Raw genomic sequence first — 18,684 nt, 5'->3', positions numbered from 1 at the left:
GAAATTTCCATCATCATTCACTCACCCTTGTGCTGACTTCCTTTTCTTTCTCATGCTGCTTTTCTCCCATTCATTGAAAGGCGATAGAGACAAAAAGCAGTCAAGCTTTCAAAACAGAACCATAAAAGTACCATAAAAATCTTAATGAACCGTATTTGAATTTTCTAGAATGTGAATGACATTAAAGATTTATGATTTATTTATGATACGTCTGTAAAAAATGACTTGTTTCTCACACAACACTTGAAAAGACTTTAGAAGATGATTTGTATGATGCTTTATTGTTAATTTTGGAGCTTTCCATTGGATAACAAAAAAGGGGTCAAAAAAGTGGCTAAATTTCCGTTTTTGTGTTCCATGGTAGGTTCCATGACTAGAAAGACATAAGGTTAAATGATGACAGAATTTCAATTTTGGCTGAACTAATCCTTTAAAATTATAAATCACTTTGAATTAAAAGATCCTTCAGTGAAACATCCTAAATGGACGTTTTTGAGGTTCAAAGCAACTGTGCAAACACCTGCTAGTGGTTTTGTTCCACAAAGATCAGTTTGCCATGTCATTAAAAGAGGGAAAGCATCAGTTCACTGTGATATTTTGGCCTTTTTCCAGTTCTTGACCCAAGCACCAAGATGAAATCTGGATTCAGAAGTTGCATTTGGCAGCTGTATCTCTATAAGAGAAACTGGACAGGGGTTCAAATCCCCTGTGCTCTTTTCATCCGTCTCAAAAAGTTTCGCTTCTCCTCAAGCAGTTCCTGGATGCGCTTATTCCGTGTTTTCTCACGTAAAAACACTCGTCCTCTCCTGGGGATGATGTTATTCACAGGAAACTCGTTGTCCAATGGGATTATTCCATATGGTATATCAATAGCATTGCTCTCACTCACTGCTTCCACTTTATTCGGCCGTCCGCTGGTCTTCTCTGTGCCGGATTCTGTAGTAATGGACAGTGGTGTACTGGAAGTCGTAGATATAGAGGTTGAGACCAAGGGAGCAGGGTCTTCAGTGGTTGTTACCACCTCTGCTATAGATGTCACTGGGATGCTGATGTCCATATAGCCTGAGGTTGTCATATCACTTTTATTCACACCATTTGATGTTGTTGACTGGAATACCGCACTGCTGTCCACATCTTGTGCACCACTACTTGAATCAAACTCTTTAAACTGAACGGTGGTTCTGGGAATGAGAGTGACATTATTTAGATCAATGAAAATGATTGGGGAAACAGAGCTAACAGGTAATTCGGGGCTGTTCACAACATCATTTGGAGGTGCAGATGTGATGCTTGTTGCAGTGCTAACAGTTAATTCGGTCATGTTTGCCACATCATTTCCAGGTGCAGATGTGATTGGTGTAGTAATAGCAAAGGATGCACTCTGTTCTGGAGTAGCATGCTTATATATAGGAGTTGTAGTATATTCATAAAGGGGCGTTGTTGTGTATCCATGAGAATTGGTTGATGTTGCCAAGGCTGTATATAAGTGAGGTGTGCTCACAGATGTGACACCTTTCCCTTCTGTAGACAGCAAAAAGGCTGGTGTGGAGGTCAACGGCGTGGTGGACTTTGTGCGTTTGGGACTTTGGGTTGTGGTGGATCGTCCTTTGGTGGTGATTTTTGATTTGGATGGTGGCTTACTTGTGATCACAGTGGTCTTTGTGGAATTGACAACCTTGCAGGACTTGCAGCACATGCGCTGGAAGCCCGGCAGGGAGCAATACTGCTGCAGCACCTCCATGCGACAGAATGCAGAACGGTCACCGTGACAACGTTCTGCAAAACAAGAGAGGAGCATGATAAGACATATGGATGAACAATGAAATCAAACTGAAGTCAAATATGTGACCCTGGACCACAAAACCTTAAGTAGCACAGTGGGGCAAAATTATAGATTTTTCTTTTATGCCAAAAATCATCATGAGACTAAGTAAAGATCATGTTCCATGAAGATATTTTGTAAATTTCATACTGTAAATATATCTTCATTTTTGAATACTAACATAAATTGCTAAGAACTTTATTTGGACAGCTTTAAAGGTGATTTTCTCATTCTTTTGATTTTTTTGAAACCTTAGATTCCTGATTTTTAAATAGCTGTATCCCTAACAAACCATACATTAATGGAAAGCTTATTTATTCAGCTTTCAGATTATGTATAATGTATAAAACAAAGAATTACCCTTATGACTGGTTTTGTGGTCCAGGGTTTCATATATTATTTAACATCATGTTTACATAATCAAAACTAAATTTAAATGTCAGATCAAAATGAAAAAGCTTCTTAAGGTAACAAACACATTACTATTTTTTTCAATCTATGATAGTTTCATGAGGATATGTGCAGCTAACTAGATACAATATGACTTCTAAGCTTTTCATGATTTTAACAAGTTTGAGTAAGAAATTAGAGAAATGGAAAAATATATATAGAGAGAAGCATTAGTTGAGGCAAAGGAAGAAACAGAGTTATGAACTGACCATTAAGTCTGCAAAGACAGGGATATAGATGCATTGACTGTTAGGATGAATCAGTTAATATGCAGCTTTCTTTTGTCTTCGTTGTGAATGTGGTTATTCATGGACTGTGAATGTGGTTATTTTTCCATGCGAATATGGATTATATTTAGTTATATAATCGTTGTCAAAAACATATAGCAAGATCCTCCAAAAAATTGGTGATCGTCAAAGAGATTTTCAATGGTTGACATCTGAAAGCAAGGCACATATCTGCGTATATCAATATGATGCAGATATATACATACAACAATGTAATGTAAGCTAGAGACATTCAAAAAATTGCTATAACACCTATTTTACACAACTTAATAACCCCGGGAGTCTCAGGAACCCAGAGACTTGTATGGATTAATATAACATATATGATAACTCTTATTGAAATATGTAGTAGAAAACCCATGAAAGATTTACACATATTTGATGTTTTTACACATATAAAATGTTTGAACTCTTTGAGCTACCTGCCTGTTGCTATTTTTTTTTTACCGCAACACAACTTCCAAACTTGGAAAATATAAAACTGACACAATGCCACATTGTGCAGCTTTTCATTGTAATTTTCGGTTGGAAGGGCAACAAGAGAAGTGATGTAAGTCTTAACTGCTTTCCTAGCGATAAGAAGAGCAGAAAAAATTACAAGATGCCTGTGGATGAATAAAACTTCCTAAAGACCAGCATCTTTGTTCTTTCCACCTTATCCCTGATGTCTTTGAGGCTGTTAGTAGAGCACAGCCACTGAAAGAGACCACTACAAATGGCAGAGACAAGAAACGCTAGATGCCATCCTGGCAGGATGTAAACATGCTGATGCTTGTCATGACGCCACAGCCACAAATGAAGTTTCTCAGCGTGGATTTCCCTCAACATCCTGGGGCATTTAGACTCCTTGTGGGGAAAATTGATGGTATGGCATTTGGTTTAAGCCTACGCTTATATCCTTCACCATCTGTAAGCTCTTTCAGTAGCTGTAGTCATCGTATCAGTATTTTATTTTCCGAGTTGTGTTGAAGTAAAAATAGCAACAGTAAAATCTTGTAAATCTTTTATGGGTTTTCTATATATTTCAGTAAGAGACAACATAGACATTATATTAAGCCACCATGGTAAACTGGCAACAATGATTTATATTTGTAGCACAACTGACATAAAATAAAACAACTCTGCAAAATAACCTGCAATTCTACCAGAGATGGTGAAAGAGAGGCCAATGTTCTGTAGTGCACTTTCAAAGTAATTGGAAAGAAATCCCTCTTTTCACAGAGAAACAGACAGCAAGCAGAGCAACAAAACAGGCAGGAGAAAGCATAAGAATTTCTGTTTTTCTATTTTTATAACACTTTTTTTTTATTCCTACTTTTGCAGTTGATTATGACAGAAACTGAAACAATGAAATGCACTCCCACCCCCATTTAAACATACAGATAGAGTTGTCTTCTTCAGAAAAATAAATCAACTGTATTGAAAGGTACAAGTTCACAGTAACTTTGGTTAAACACTTTACTTTGAGAACAATTAATCCATTGGTAATTCAGATGAACAGGTAGATAAATAAATAGGTCATTGGTTAAATAAAATACAGGATTTCCATGATGATGTAAAAACTGGCATGGCACATACAAGTGTCATATATTAAACATTTACAAAACATTACTAAAGTTTCCCTGATAAATCAAAGTGCATATAGACGCAGTGCACGTAAGTCCATCTGAATGTTCCCCAGACATTTCCCCCCACAACAGCCAGCCAAGACGCAGTTAGGCCAGTGAAGTAACATGACAGTTACTCATAGTATATAATATTAGCATTTTTTTTTCTTATAAGTAAGGAGATAACAGTCATAAATGTTATTAAATACAGTAAACACCAATGTTTATTTACAGTATCTCACTGCAAGGTCTGGCTTTTCCTAGTGTTTTCTCCACGGCTTTGAGCATGAAAATTCGGATAGCTCGCTACATAGTCACAACAGAAATGTGTTTCACGATACAATGACACGTCTGAAGTGATAAAGAGATGCCGAGTGTAGGTTTCCACTAAAACGCTCTCCGTATCAAATGAGTTAGCCACGGTTTTCGGATGTGTGATGATTGGTTGATCGGTTGGTTCTATTTCAGGTTTTGTTTGAAGCTGCCTCTGGTTTCTGTGCGCTAAGCCACCACTTTCACAGATAAATGCCGATACATTCAAACGTAGTGTAAGGCATTGTTCTTACGCTCTATGTCCCCAACCCCACCCCCCCCCCCCCATCCCGAAAAGAGTGCGCTCGGATGTGGATGAAAGTTCATGAGGTATATTTATGTGTTGTCTTTCGTATGGCCACTGGTAACCATCTTAAAAACGCATGCTGGCAGACGTACACGCACGCACACGCGTGTCGAAAACGCTCGCACACACAAAGGCATGACGAAAACGCACGTCACTCATCATCAACGTGGAGATACGTAATGTGCATGAATCCCTCTTGTTCAGGATGAATCCGATAAAATGAAACCACTTCCTTTGGAAAAACAAAACAAAACAAAACAAACAAACAAAAAAAAAAAACGGAGAGGCAACTGGCTGAGCGAGTCCTGCATAATATAGGTCTTCCCCTTCCCCCAAAACACTTAACTTCTGTTATTAAATAGCAATATTTCTGTATTTATGTAAAATCAATAAAAAAATACACGTAACAGTCAAGAATTAAAGCGATCAATAGCAGTCAAAATGTTAGGCTAATAAGCTACAGCTTATTCATGGTAAAACAAATTATTAATATTTCATATTATTGGTACCCATATAGATTTATATTCATATATAAATACAAATATATTTATATGTTTGTTTAAAGTCTGCAAGCACAAATAAGCTGCATTTATTGAATTTGTTAACAGTCAAAGAGAGGATGGAGGATGAGGTGGTTATGGCATTCGAACGTGTGTAGTAAAGCGACCCTGTTTAGCAAGTTCCACCTCATGTTCACCATCGGCCACCAACGCGTGTGATGGCGGTTCAACAGTACGTCCCATGTTAACGTCCTAACTTGTTGGTTTGAGTGTTTGTTTGTTTTTGTCCCATCAGTTTTCGAGAATGAACTAGGATGTGGAATGAGCACTTAGCAAAGATTTCCTCATTGTGACAAGTTCACATTCACAATAAAGCTTTAGTTTTTTTTTTTTTTTTTTGTCTTTTTTAATCTTTTAGCCACTTTAATGTTTATTTTTTCCCCTTCACACCTGCAGCTCAGGCGGTGCCTCCGTAAAACGAAGTCCGCCCTTGAGAGCGTGAGCCATATGGAAACAGCTTGCAGAGGGCAGTGATTCAAACAAACGCGTCGCCCCTGCGGAAACCTCAGCGCAATCATTAGCTCCGCAAGCTGCCCTTCCCATCACAAAGCCCCTCCTTTACCGAACATCCCCCGAATTTTTTACATGTTTTGTTTTGTCAACAATTTCTTACTGGCCAGCGTTCACAACACAGAGCTCCACAAAGGAGAGAGAGAGATAGAGCGGGAGACAGAGAGAGAGAGAAACAGAGAAACCTCCCCCTATCGGAAACGCCCCATAAAAGAGGACCACCACCCAGGAAAAAGAAGCGTGCAAGCCTCGGAAGAGGGAGGCAGTCAGGGGAGTTTGCCTTGTAAAGCCAGGCAGAGAGACAGAGGGAAGGTCCAGCTGAGAGAGGTGAGACAGCGCAGCGCCACAACGTGGCTGGAGAGAGACGCTTTACTTGACATCCTCTGCACTGGGTATTTGGGGTCGTGACGCGACAACCACTGAATCAGGAAGTTGCCGTGCTTGTTGAAGTCGGAAGTGCTCCCTGTCGCATTTGGGAGAGGGAGAGGGATTGGGAAGGAGAAAGACAAAGAGAATGCGAGAGAAAAATTCCATCAACTATATTAGTGTATTCATTCGTGTTGTGAATTAGTCTGTTATTTCTGCCAAAACTAGTACAGATGAATGATACATTATTTCATTAATAAGCATGCTTGACAGATCATTAGTATCTGTACATTCCAATAATCCCAATTGACTATAATTCATATATGAATACAATGAATCATATTTTTTTTTCTTCATCAACATGAAATGAAAATCGATATCTGACTCTGACTAGCACTTGAAAGTACTTGTTTACCCTTCAAATGTATGAATTTTTTAAAAGGATTTATTAATTTTTTATTATTTATGAATTTATATTTATTATTAGAATAATTATTAGTTCATGTTAGAAATGTCTATTGCTGGGGGTCAGTGATATACAGTATATATATCACTAATGTGTTTTAAAGAAGTTTCTTATGCTCATCAAGGCTGCATTTAGTTGATCAAAAATACAGAAAAAAAGACTGATATATTGCAAAATGATATTACAATAGAAAATAATGGTTTTAATTTTAATATACTTTAAAATATAATTTATTCCTGTGATGCAATGCTTAATTTTCATCATCTATTACTCCAATGTCTTACTCAAATGTCACATGATCCTTCAGAAATCATTCTAATATGCTGATTTATTATTACAATTATCAATGTTGGAAACAGTGGTGCTGCCAAATATTTTTTTAAATCTGTGATTCTTTTTTTAGGAATCTTTGATGAATAAATAAAAAGAACAGCATTTATTTAAAACAATGTAATTTATTATAGATATAAATTAAAATTTCAATGTATATTAATATAGAAAAAACATTGTTTTACATTGTAATAAGATTTCACAATATTACTTTTTCTGTATTTTTGATCAAATGAACAGCCTTGACGAGCATAAGAGACTTTTTTTTTAAAAACATAAAAAATCGTACTGATCCCATACTTTTTAGCAGTAGTTTATATTTTAAGAATTTGACAACTTTATTCATCAAAGATGCATTAAATTGATCAAAACTGTCAGTAAAGACGTTTATGACGTTACAAAACAATAAAAAAAAAATACTGAAAAAATATTAAGCAGAACAATTATTTTTAACAACACTCATCAAACAGGGTGGCAGCTTTGGGGGCAGCCGTGGCCTAATGGTGAGAGAGTTGGGCTGGTAACTGGCAGGAATTGAAGGTGGGGATTGTGAATGAACAGCACTCTTTCCACCTTCAATACCATGACTGAAGTGCCCTTGAGCAAGGCACTGAACCCCCAGTTGCTCCCCGGGCGCTGGAGCAATGGCTGCCCACTGCTCCGGTGTGTGTTCACAGTGTGTGTGTGTGTGTGTGTGTGTCTGTGTGTTTGTTCACTTCTCACTGCTGTGTGTGTGCACTTGGATGGGTTAAATGCAGAGGGCCAATTTTGAGTATGGGTCACCATACTTGACAATACGTCACGACTGTTTCATGATGCTAAAAATTCAGATTTGCATCACAGGAATAAATTACATTTTAAAATACATTGTAATAAAATTTCTAAATATTATTGTTTTGCTATATTTTTGATCAAATAAATGCAGCTTCAAAAACATTTAAAAATCTTAGCAAAAATGTATATATGCTGTAAAATATTGTTCATTAACATTTCATGTTAGATAATGTACACATCTTAACTGTAAAGTGTAACTAGTTAGATACACCCTCATCTTGGAGAGATGCATTATTGGAGCATTACTTGACTCAAGTCCTGCCCTATATTTTTCTAGTCCAATATCTTGCTAAACTCATAAATATGTCAATTTAAAATAAGCTGTGAAAAGCACTTCATGTTGATTTTAATTTTGAATGTACTGATCTGTTAGACATTTCAGGTTATTATTTGAGACTTAAAAAGTGAAGTAAAGTTACTGATGTAATGTGAGCTGAGCACATAATCAAATACGCACTTGGGCAGGGATCCATTCTGCAGGATCTTAATGCAGCTGGTTTGGAGTCCAGACAGAGTCCAATGGTGTTGTCACGGGTGTGACAAAGCACCTGCCTCTCCTGCGTTCCATTACCACACGTCACTGAGCACTACAACAAACAAACATTCGTTATTTTTATGTGAAAGAATATCAAACTACTCCCACACCTATACTGATGAAAACACAGCATGTCAAATGACAGTACCTGTGACCAGGGGCCCAGCCTCCACTCAGCAGGGCACAGGTTGCGATTGCAGTCTCTGCGGGACTCTGGCCGCTCGTCGCTGCAGTAACGGCTGCGGATGGATTTGAACTTGCCATCACCCAAAGGCTGCACGCAGCGTACAGAGCGTGTCTGTGTTCCGGTCTTCCCACAAGACTTACTGCATTCACCCCACTCTCCAGCTACCCAGCTAAACACATAGAAACAAACACACAGTCCAACTTTATCCAGAAAAACAGGTGCCATGTGCGATGCAAGGTACAACAGTGTCACAGTGACATCTACTGGAGACAGACTATAGCTGCAGAAAACCAGGCCACATAGTGCAAGGGAATTCTAGGTTTAGAAGTAATGTTTCTTTTTTCACAAGATTTTTTATGTGATGACATTGTAATGTTTTAGATAATAGTAATAAAAAATTAAAAACAAAGAATCAGTTTATGTGTCCAAACATTTACTTCAAAAAAGGGATAGTTCACTCACCCTCAAGCTATCCTAGGTGTATATGATTTCTTCTTTAAGACCAATACAATTGGAGTTCTATTAAAAAATGTCCTGGCTCTTCCAAGCTTTATAATGGCAGTGAATGGCTGTTGACATTTTGAAGTCTAATAAAGTACATTCATCCATCATGAAAGTACTCCACATAGCTCTAGGGGGTGAATAAAGGCCTTCTGAAGTGAATCGATGTGTTTGTGTGAGAAAATATCCATATTTAAAACTTTATGAACCACAATCTCTAGCTTCCGCTAATTGTCGTATGTGCATTCAAGAGAGAGTGGCATTCCAGCAGATGACGTAGGACATAGGTGTAGCGTAAGCTCTGGTAAATATATGCTAGTCTCAAAAATTTTGTTTACAGCAAAAGAAAAACAGAGGCTTATATCAAAATCCTATTACATTTTTCTTTACTAATCCTGGTTTTGTACTTCTAATCTGTTAGTGTTTTGTTTTGCTTCCACGTTCATCACCATGTTCACCTACTTCCTACATCATCTGCTGGAACGCCACTCTCTCGTAAACACATGTACGACAGTTAGCGGAAACTAGAGATTACAGTTTATACTTAGGGATGTAACGATATTATCAATATCATGATTTCGAGAAAGCAAAACTGTCTCCATATTATTGTGGTCACATGACGATATAAAACGATAGGTCTTCCGGACAAAAAGTGTAGTTTTTAAAATATAGTTAAACATCAATTCTTACATAAAACTTCTTTAAAGTTGTGTTGTGGGCCATAATGCTTTGGCACAGTATCTGTCAAATGAGCTAAAACCAAAAGTGCAATATGGCTTAATCCCTCTGTTCTGTTTTCGCTGTGCATTTCAAAGCAAAGCGGGTACTTCTATTCAGGCGATCAGCTCGTGATCCGGTGTTTTCTGTGCCTCAGAATGGCTCAGTTCACAGTGAAAGAATGCAGTGAACTTGTTTATTGCGTGTGCTGTGAGTTTAGCATGCATTTGGAAATGCAACTGCCACCAGTTATGCTTTATTTTCATGGCAGATGATTACAGCATTTGACTAGATTTGCAGTGAGACGCACTTTTAAGTCAATTCACTGACTTTTTTCTGACTTAAGATTTCTTAGTAAAGAAATATGGGTTAGAGCTCTTAATTTAGAGCTATCAAAGAATTAGAATAATTTAACTTAAAAATGTGCAAAATTTAAAAATAAATCCAATTCTTCATTTGTCTTTTTTTTTTTTTTTTTAAATATCACAATAAATATAGTATCGTGGACTTCGTATTGCAATATTATCGTATTGTGAGATTTTGATATCTGAGCCTCGTGGAGTACTTTTTATGATAGATGCATGCACTTCAAAATCTCAACAGCCATTCGCTGCTTTTATAAATCTTGAAAGAGCCAGGACATTTTTTAATATAACTCCGATTGTATTTGTCTGAAAAAAGAAAGTCGTATACACCAAGGATGACTTGAGGGTGAGTAAATCATGGGGTAATTTTCATTTTTGAGTGAACTATCCCTTTAAAAAACTTGCCCTCAAAACTAATAATGTTACTTCAAAATAATATTAATATCATTCTAACTCTTTTGGCACACACTCACATGGGCTGAGCACACTCTCTTAAGTAGCAGTCTCTAAACAGAGGTGGAGGCTGCTTGATTTTCTCACAGAATCTGCGATGGACCATCCTCATCTCTGCATTCTTACGACAGCCATAACGTGTCATCTCAATACCTGTCCACAAAAAAGTAGTGAATCAATACTGAAGAGCATGAAAAGAGAAATACAAATGCAATCCAATAATCTCTAATAATGAAAATAATGTAAGATATGTAATGTAAAACCTAAATCGTCTTAAAATAATGCCCACAAGTCATCACTGCAGTGTTTTATAGACTATTGACTAAATATTGTCCCCTTTTGTTACTACTGAGAGCTTAATAATATGGTGAACAGTAATGTTTTAAGGCAGGACTTAAGCAAAGGATTTATTATCCACCCTTTTTTTCCTGTAAGGGTGTGGCCATTTGTAAATTTTATGGGTCTGGCTTCTGGTCTCATCTGCATCCAGCTATTTTTAGCTGTGCAAAACAGCTCGGTTTGCTGCTTGATACTGCAAATTGGTGTGTCTTACCATATTATTTTAATGTATTATCTCAAATGAGTAGTTCACTTTCAGAACAAAAATTTACAGACAATGTACTCACCCCCTTGTCATCCAAGATGTTCATGTCTTACTTTCTTCAGTCGTAAAGAAATTGTGTTTTTTGAGGTAAACATTTCAGGATTTCTCTCCATATAATGGACTTCTATGGTGCCCCTGAGTTTGAACTTCCAAAATGCAGTTTAAATGCAACTTCAAAGGTCTCTAAATGACCCCAGCCGAGGAAGAAGGGTCTTATCTAACGATCGGTTATTTTCTAAAAATATTTACAACTTATATACTTTTTAATTTCAAGTGCTCGTCTTGCCGAGCTAGACAAGACAAGCATTTGAGGTTAAAAAGTATATAAATTGTATTTTTTTTTTTTTTTTTGTAGAAAATAACCTTAATCGTTTTGCTAGATAAGACCCCTTTTTCCTCGGCTGTGATCGTTTAGAGCCCTTTGAAGCTGCATTTTGGAAGTTCAAACTCAGGGGCACCATAGAAGTCCATTATATGGAGAGAAATCCTGAAATGTTTTACTCAAAAAACACAATTTCCTTACGACTGAAGAAAGAAAGACATGAACATCTTGGATGACAAGGGGGTGAGTACATTATCTGTACATTTTTGTTTTGAAAGTGAACTACTCCTTTAAAGATAAGCACACTGGTTTGTAGCGCAAACAATTTTGTTGTTATTCTTCATGATTCCCCATAGTGGATAATGACCCCGAAGTCTTACCTATCGACTTACTTCTGCATTAAAGAATACGCTGGATAGTACAAATGTATCAGAGGTGTAGGAGAAACTACTCTTAAAGAAACAATTGTGGTTACTGTGAACTACCTCCTCCACAGGTCTTGGAACAGGGTGTCCATCTCTTCACCACCCAGGAGTATGGCACTGCATTATCAGGGACCATGTTATTCTCATTGGCACCGTCACTCAGTCTGTCATTGTCAGTGATGTATTTAATCGACACCTTCACCTTGGCCAATCCATGCATTCGGATCTAGTAAACAATTCCACAATTAAAGACGATCAATTAAGACAAGTTAAAAGAGTTTGTGTCCATTCATGTGTGTGAGTTCCTACAGGAGATTACCATAACAACCACGTCGTTTTTCAATGGTCCGCTGGTTTGAATGGTGTCCTTGTTGTTTTTATTTTCATACTCCCATTCCAGACCTTTTTCGATAACTGAGCGAGTCTCTGGGTAGTCTCCATGCGCGTTGAGAAAGAAATCACCTGATGCTTTATTCCTGACAGCTTTTCAGTGAAAAAAATGGAGAGAGAGAGATGCAATCAAACAAGCATAGTGCTAAATGTATGAAAAACTACAGGACATGATCAGGCTTTACCTAAAATGTGAGTAGTTCCATTAAGTTCCTGGATGAAGAGATGTCTCGCCCCTCTGGGAACTTCAAGCACTTTAATGACACCTAAACCAAATGCAAAACAGTTCCAAATCACTATTACTTCACTCCAATACTTTAATAAACATATCATTCTCTATTGTTTTTCTATCCTGTCTACTTGTTTTCTTTTTATTTATTATAAAAAACAAACAAACCAAAAAAAAGTCTTGTCACAGCACATATTATTGCTTATTTGTTGGCTTTGATTGCTTCTGTTGTCCTCGTTTGTAAGTCGCTTTGGATAAAAGTGTCTGCTATATGACTAAATGTTAATGTAAGTGTAAAAAGTGAATGCAAAAACATCAGGCAAAATGGTTTCCTTTATACTACCAGTCAAAAGATTTTTAATGTCTATTTTAAAGAAGTCTCTTCTGCTCACCAAGCCTGCATTTATTTGATCCAAAGTAGAGCAAAAACAGTAAAATTCAGAAATATTTTTACTATTTAAAATAACAGTTTTCTATTTGAATATATTTTAAACATGATCCTTCAGAAATCGTTCTAATATTCTGATTTGCTGCTTAAAAAAACCCATCTCATTTATTATTGTCATTATTATTATTATTATTATTATTATGTTGAAAAAAGCTGAGTAAAACTTTTTCAGGCTTCTTTGATGAATAGAAACTTTAGAAGAACATCGTTTATCTGAAATAGAAATATTTTGTAACATTATAAATGTCTTTATCATCACTTTTGATTAATTTTAAAGCACCCTTGCTAAATAAAAGTGTTAATTCCTATAATTTCTTTCTCAAAAAAAAAAAAAAAAAAAAAAAAAAAAACTGATTCCAAGTTTTTGAATGGTATGGTGTATAATGTTACAAAAGCTTTTTATTTCAGATAAATGCTGATCTTTGGATCTTTCTATTCATCAAATAATCCTGAAAAAATGTTTTTAATATTGATAATAATAAATGTTTCTTGAACAGCAAATCAGCATATTAGAATGATTTCTGAAGACTGGAGTAATGATGCTAAAAATGTAGCTTTGATGAAGGGAATAAATTACATTTTAAAATATATTCAAATGGAAAACAGTTATTTTAAATAGTAAAAATATTTCAAAAATTGTGCTGCTTTTGCTGTACTTTGGATCAAATAAATGCAGGCTTGGTGAGTAGAAGAGACTTCTTTAAAAACTATTAAAAATCTTACTGTTCAAAAACTTTTGACTGGTAATGTAGACTTTTTTCATGATTAGTTTTCAGTAGTGATTGCAAAAACAAAGCTCTTCGAAACTTTCTAATACCATTAAATATGAACTGTCTGTATGTGTTATTATATCAAATTGTAGAACTTGTTTTGTTTGTTATATGGAGAGCTTGGATAATCAGGCCAATATTAGACTAGTAACTATAAATTTTGCTTTTATCATACAAATGTGTGACAAAATGTCTACACATTTATAAAATTGATCCGAAAAACAGGTTAAAACCATCTAAACATCAAAAGTTATGGTGTAACACAGAAAATTATGATACAGAATACAGAAAATTTACTGAAATTATGTGACTCATGTGGCAGTTCGATACTTCACAAAGCGTCCATCACTACTTTTTAGTATTTAATTATATTTGAAACATACATTTCTTTTTTCTATTCACTGATCTTGCAAGCTGATGTGTTACAGGATTACTTTGAAAAGATTTTGACCAAAAGAAGGTATCTTATGATCCATTGTGTCTGGACTGGGCCTGTAATGCCTTAAAATACTGCCTCAGCTAGGTTTTGGAACAGAGCCTGCTGTACATGTGTGCTGTGGAGACGTACCTTTCTTCTCTACAAAGGTGAAGTTAAACTTGTGAGTCTTGCACTTGGTTCCGTCTCCCCCGCAGACGCCGCACTTATCTTCCTGTAGCGCTGATCCAACCACATTATCACAGGCCACTTTCTGAAGGGAGAGAGACACAGTGAGCAACAGGCCACTAAACACAAACATTCACAAGCCGTACACACAGCTACTCACCTCACAGTCTCCGTACACACACACACTGTAGGGATCTTTGTAGGAGCAGCGTGTTCCAGGTTCCACCAGAGTCTGCATGTTCACTACAGCTCGCGTCTCTTTGGATTGACAGTACAATTTGCAGCGTTGCTTAGCTGTGGAAAACAAGACGAGAGAGATCCTTGAGTGATGGATCAAGATCAAATTAGACAAAAAAATCTCTCTTGATAGTCTTTAAATGGTCTAAAAAAGCATTGTACATTATATCAAGCCAAACAGTTTGCCAGCTAATCCAAAAATTGGAACACTTCTGTTCCAGAAGTACATTCTAACAAATCCAGCCCATTTGTTCATGCAGACCAAAACTTGTTCACAAACAATGTGATGCCTGTTCAATGTCCCAGTAATTTAAAAACATTTAATTTCACTCTGTGGGGAAAAAGTACAAGTAAAACAAGTTCTTGATTTCCCAAACAGACACAAATCAAATCAAGACCAACAGAGTACATTTCTACTGAGAGTAAAATGTAAAAAACATGATGTCAAAAGAATTATCTCATCAGATCAAAAGCATCCAAGATCATTTTACGGTATGAGGCATGAATCACAAACAACCCTTGGTCAATTATTCTTCAGTTTAGTCATAACTGACATGACAGTAAATAAAGACTCAAAGCATCTTTCTTTATATGAGAATTACTTTGGATGTGCCTGTGTTGATCATAAGTCTAAGGCAGATGTCCACAGCGATAATGACTCTGGAGGGATTTCTTGTTCTCAGTGATGTCATGAATGGTGTAAAAGAAGTAGAAGGACTTGGAAAAAAGAGGGGGGATTGAATGAAATCATATTTTCATGTGTGCCCACTGTGTAAGTAAGAACAGCTGTTTGGAGAAACAGATTACATCAACCTGGTTACAGGCCTAGCTGTCAAACTGAGGTTGATTGTGCAGGACAGGTGTGGGAAACCATCAAAAGTAAGCTTTAAATAAAATGTAAAACTATAGAATTAAAATAAATATTTTAAAATCAGCTACATTTGCAGAATTGCTGAGGTTTCTGCTTTGAATACATGAGAGTGAAAGGTATTTTGGGCAGTATTGTAAAATGTTGAATTTCAAACTTGGACTCTTATTGTTGTACTGTTATTGTACTGTTATTGTTGCATTTGCAAATGATTTACATTGTTTAAAAGTTATTTACATTATAAAAAAAAAAACATTTCATTTGAACCAGCTGTTTTCAAGGTGGGGTTTTGGCAGTAGAAAAGCTGTTTTCAGCTGTGCGTGGCCCATGACATTTGCTGTATTACTTACGGTCGGGGTGTTCATAAGGCAGCCAGTGGTGCCAGGTATTCTGGTACTCAAACTTGTTGTCCATCATGCTACATTGCTCGGCTCTGTAGTCGTGGTACGGGTCCTCACACTCATGCGAATTACAAATCTGGAACTGATAGCTTGGGCCAGAGCAAGTACGTCCACCATTAGCTGGACTGGAGGAGTTTAAGAGAAGTGGTGGAAAAAATGAGCTATATGTGAAAAAAGTAGACAGAGTGATAGATAGATAGATGACCCCATTCAAAAGTTTTCATACACTTGATTCTTAATACTGTGTTGTTACTTTTTTTTTGTTTTGTTTAGTGATAGTTGTTTGTTTAGTGATAGTCTTGATCAGTTAAACTGCCTGATGTTCTTCAGAAAAATCCTTCAGGTCCCACAAATTCTTTGGTTTTTCACAATTTGTGTATTTTAACCCTACCCAACAATGACTATATGATTTTGAGATCCATCTTTTCACACTGAGGACAACTGAGGGACTCATATGCAACTATTACAGAAGGTTCAAATGCTCACTGATGCTTCAGAAGGAAACACAACGCATTAAGAGCCGGGGGTTGAAAACTTTTGAACAGAATGAAAATGTGTACAGTCGTGGCCAAAAGTTTTGAGAATTACATAAATATTGGAAATTGGAAAAGTTGCTGCTTAAGTTTTTATAACAGCAATTTGCATATACTCCAGAATGTTATGAAGAGTGATCAGATGAATAGCATAGTCCTTCTTTGCCATGAAAATTAACTTAATCCTGAAAAAAACTTTCCACTGCATTGTTAAGAAGGCTTCAGGGCGCCCAAGAAAGTCCAGCAAGCGCCAGGATCGTCTCCTAAAGAGGATTCAGCTGCGGGATCGGAGTGCCACCAGTGCAGAGCTTGCTCAGGAATGGCAGAAGGCAGGTGTGAGCGCATTTGCACGCACAGTGAGGCCAAGACTTTTGAAAGATGGCCTGGTGTCAAGAAGGGCAGCAAAGAAGCCACTTCTCTCCAAAAAAAAACATCAGGGACAGATTGATCTTCTGCAAAAAGTATGGCGAATGGACTGCTAAGGACTGGGGCAAAGTCATATTCTCCGATGAAGCCTCTTTCCGATTGTTTGGGGCATCTGGAAAAAGGCTTGTCCGGAGAAGAAAAGGTGAGCGCTACCATCAGTCCTGTGTCATGCCAACAGTAAAGCATCCTGAGACCATTCATGTGTGGGGTTGCTTCTCATCCAAGGAAGTGGACTCACAATTTTGCCCAAAAACACAGCCATGAATAAAGAATGGTACCAAAACACCCTCCAACAGCAACTTCTTCCAACAATCCAACATCAGTTTGGTGAAGAACAATGCATTTTCCAGCAAGATAGAGCACCGTGCCATAATGCAAAAGTGATAACTAAGTGGCTCGGGGACCAAAACGTTGAAATTTTGGGTCCATGGCCTGGAAACTCCCCAGATCTTAATCCCATTGAGAACTTGTGGTGGACAAACAAAAACCCACTAATTCTGACAAACTCCAAGAAGTGATTATGAAAGAATGGGTTGCTATCAGTCAGGATTTGGCCCAGAAGTTGACTGAGAGCATGCCCAGTCGAATTGCAGAGGTCCTGAAAAAGAAGGGCCCACACTGCAAATACTGACTCTTTGCATAAATGTCATGTAATTGTCGATAAAAGCCTTTGAAACGTATGAAGTGCTTGTAATTATATTTCAGTACATCACAGAAACAACTGAAACAAAGATCTAAAAGCAGTTTAGAAGCAAACTTTGTGAAAACTAATATTTGTGTCATTCTCAAAACTTTTGGCCACGACTGTACATTGTTCTTATTTTGCCTTAATATCATATTTGTTTCATTTAGTACTGCCCTGCAGAAGATACTTACATGTTTCCCAGAAGACAAAATAAGTTAAATTTACACTGATCTTCAAATTCAAAAAGTTTTCACCACCAAATCTTCTGTAATAGTTGCATATGAGTCCCTCAGTTGTCCTCTGTATGATTTTGAGATCCATCTTTTCACACTGTCATTGATGGAAATAGTTAAAATACACAAAAATGCTAAAAAAAAACTGAATTTGTGGGACCTGAAGAATTTTTCTGAAGAACATCGGGCAGTTTAACTGTTCAGGACAAACAAGGGACTCATGAACAACTATTACAAAACAAAAAAGCACAGCTGTGGATCATTCAGGTAACAATACAGTATTAAGTATCAAGTGTATGTAAAGTTTTGAAAGGGGTCATTTTTACATATACAACTATTATTTTCCTTTGTCTTTTAGGTGAAATATCTTATTCAGGTCATTACTAAATAAAAAAATAACGCATTTTGTATGATCCCTCTGATTTTGGTCAAATAATCAACATTTTGCAGATTCTGCAAGGTGTATGTAAACTTTTGAATTCAACTGTAGATAGATAGATAGATAGATAGATAGACACACCGTGGATTGTCACAAGCTCGTGTGCGAAACTGTAGTCCCTTTCCACAGGGGCGAGAGCAAGAGCCAAACTCACTCCACATGCCCCAACTTCCGTCTTGTTTTATGATGTCTGGAGTCAGCTGCATACAGTGGCCTTTAAAACAGTGCTGAGAGAGGAAGAGAGCAGGGCAAACACATAAACACAGAGGAAGCAAGTGAGTCTAACACCTCAGGACGGATCTGCATGAAAGGCTGAGTGGTACCTTCCCATCACCGCATTTAGTGCCATCAATGGGCGGACCTTTTTTGGTCTTGCAGAAGAACGGGTTGTCTGGGTGAGCACACCAAAGCTGCTTACAGGGGTCAAAGGGGCGATACTGAGAAACAGAGGAACAGAGAGA

General features: G+C 37.0%; 1 protein-coding gene across 3 annotated transcripts in view; it reads right to left on the bottom strand.

Moving 5' to 3' along the window:
- Positions 1 to 262: 262 nt before the first annotated feature.
- LOC141288182 (A disintegrin and metalloproteinase with thrombospondin motifs 2) overlaps positions 263 to 18,684 on the bottom strand; it is a 199,859-nt gene continuing 181,437 nt past the window's right edge. For 2 of the 3 annotated variants that reach the window (XM_073820280.1, XM_073820281.1), the window contains 13 exons: positions 18,547 to 18,660; positions 18,305 to 18,450; positions 15,857 to 16,032; positions 14,562 to 14,695; positions 14,366 to 14,486; positions 12,536 to 12,616; positions 12,280 to 12,443; positions 12,021 to 12,186; positions 10,630 to 10,762; positions 8,535 to 8,742; positions 8,309 to 8,438; positions 6,229 to 6,318; positions 263 to 1,776 (listed from right to left, as the gene is read on the bottom strand). In XM_073820280.1, the coding sequence (XP_073676381.1) occupies positions 698 to 1,776; positions 6,229 to 6,318; positions 8,309 to 8,438; positions 8,535 to 8,742; positions 10,630 to 10,762; positions 12,021 to 12,186; positions 12,280 to 12,443; positions 12,536 to 12,616; positions 14,366 to 14,486; positions 14,562 to 14,695; positions 15,857 to 16,032; positions 18,305 to 18,450; positions 18,547 to 18,660 (2,742 nt within the window). In that variant the 3' untranslated portion in view covers positions 263 to 697. The remainder of the gene's footprint in view (positions 1,777 to 6,228; positions 6,319 to 8,308; positions 8,439 to 8,534; positions 8,743 to 10,629; positions 10,763 to 12,020; positions 12,187 to 12,279; positions 12,444 to 12,535; positions 12,617 to 14,365; positions 14,487 to 14,561; positions 14,696 to 15,856; positions 16,033 to 18,304; positions 18,451 to 18,546; positions 18,661 to 18,684) is intronic. The other variant, XM_073820282.1, reaches the window with a different exon arrangement.

This window comes from Garra rufa, chromosome 16, assembly GCF_049309525.1.
Source record: "Garra rufa chromosome 16, GarRuf1.0, whole genome shotgun sequence".
Taxonomy (NCBI): Eukaryota; Metazoa; Chordata; class Actinopteri; order Cypriniformes; family Cyprinidae; genus Garra; species Garra rufa.
Note: the sequence above shows the minus strand (reverse complement) of the source record. Positions and strands in the feature narration are given on the sequence as shown.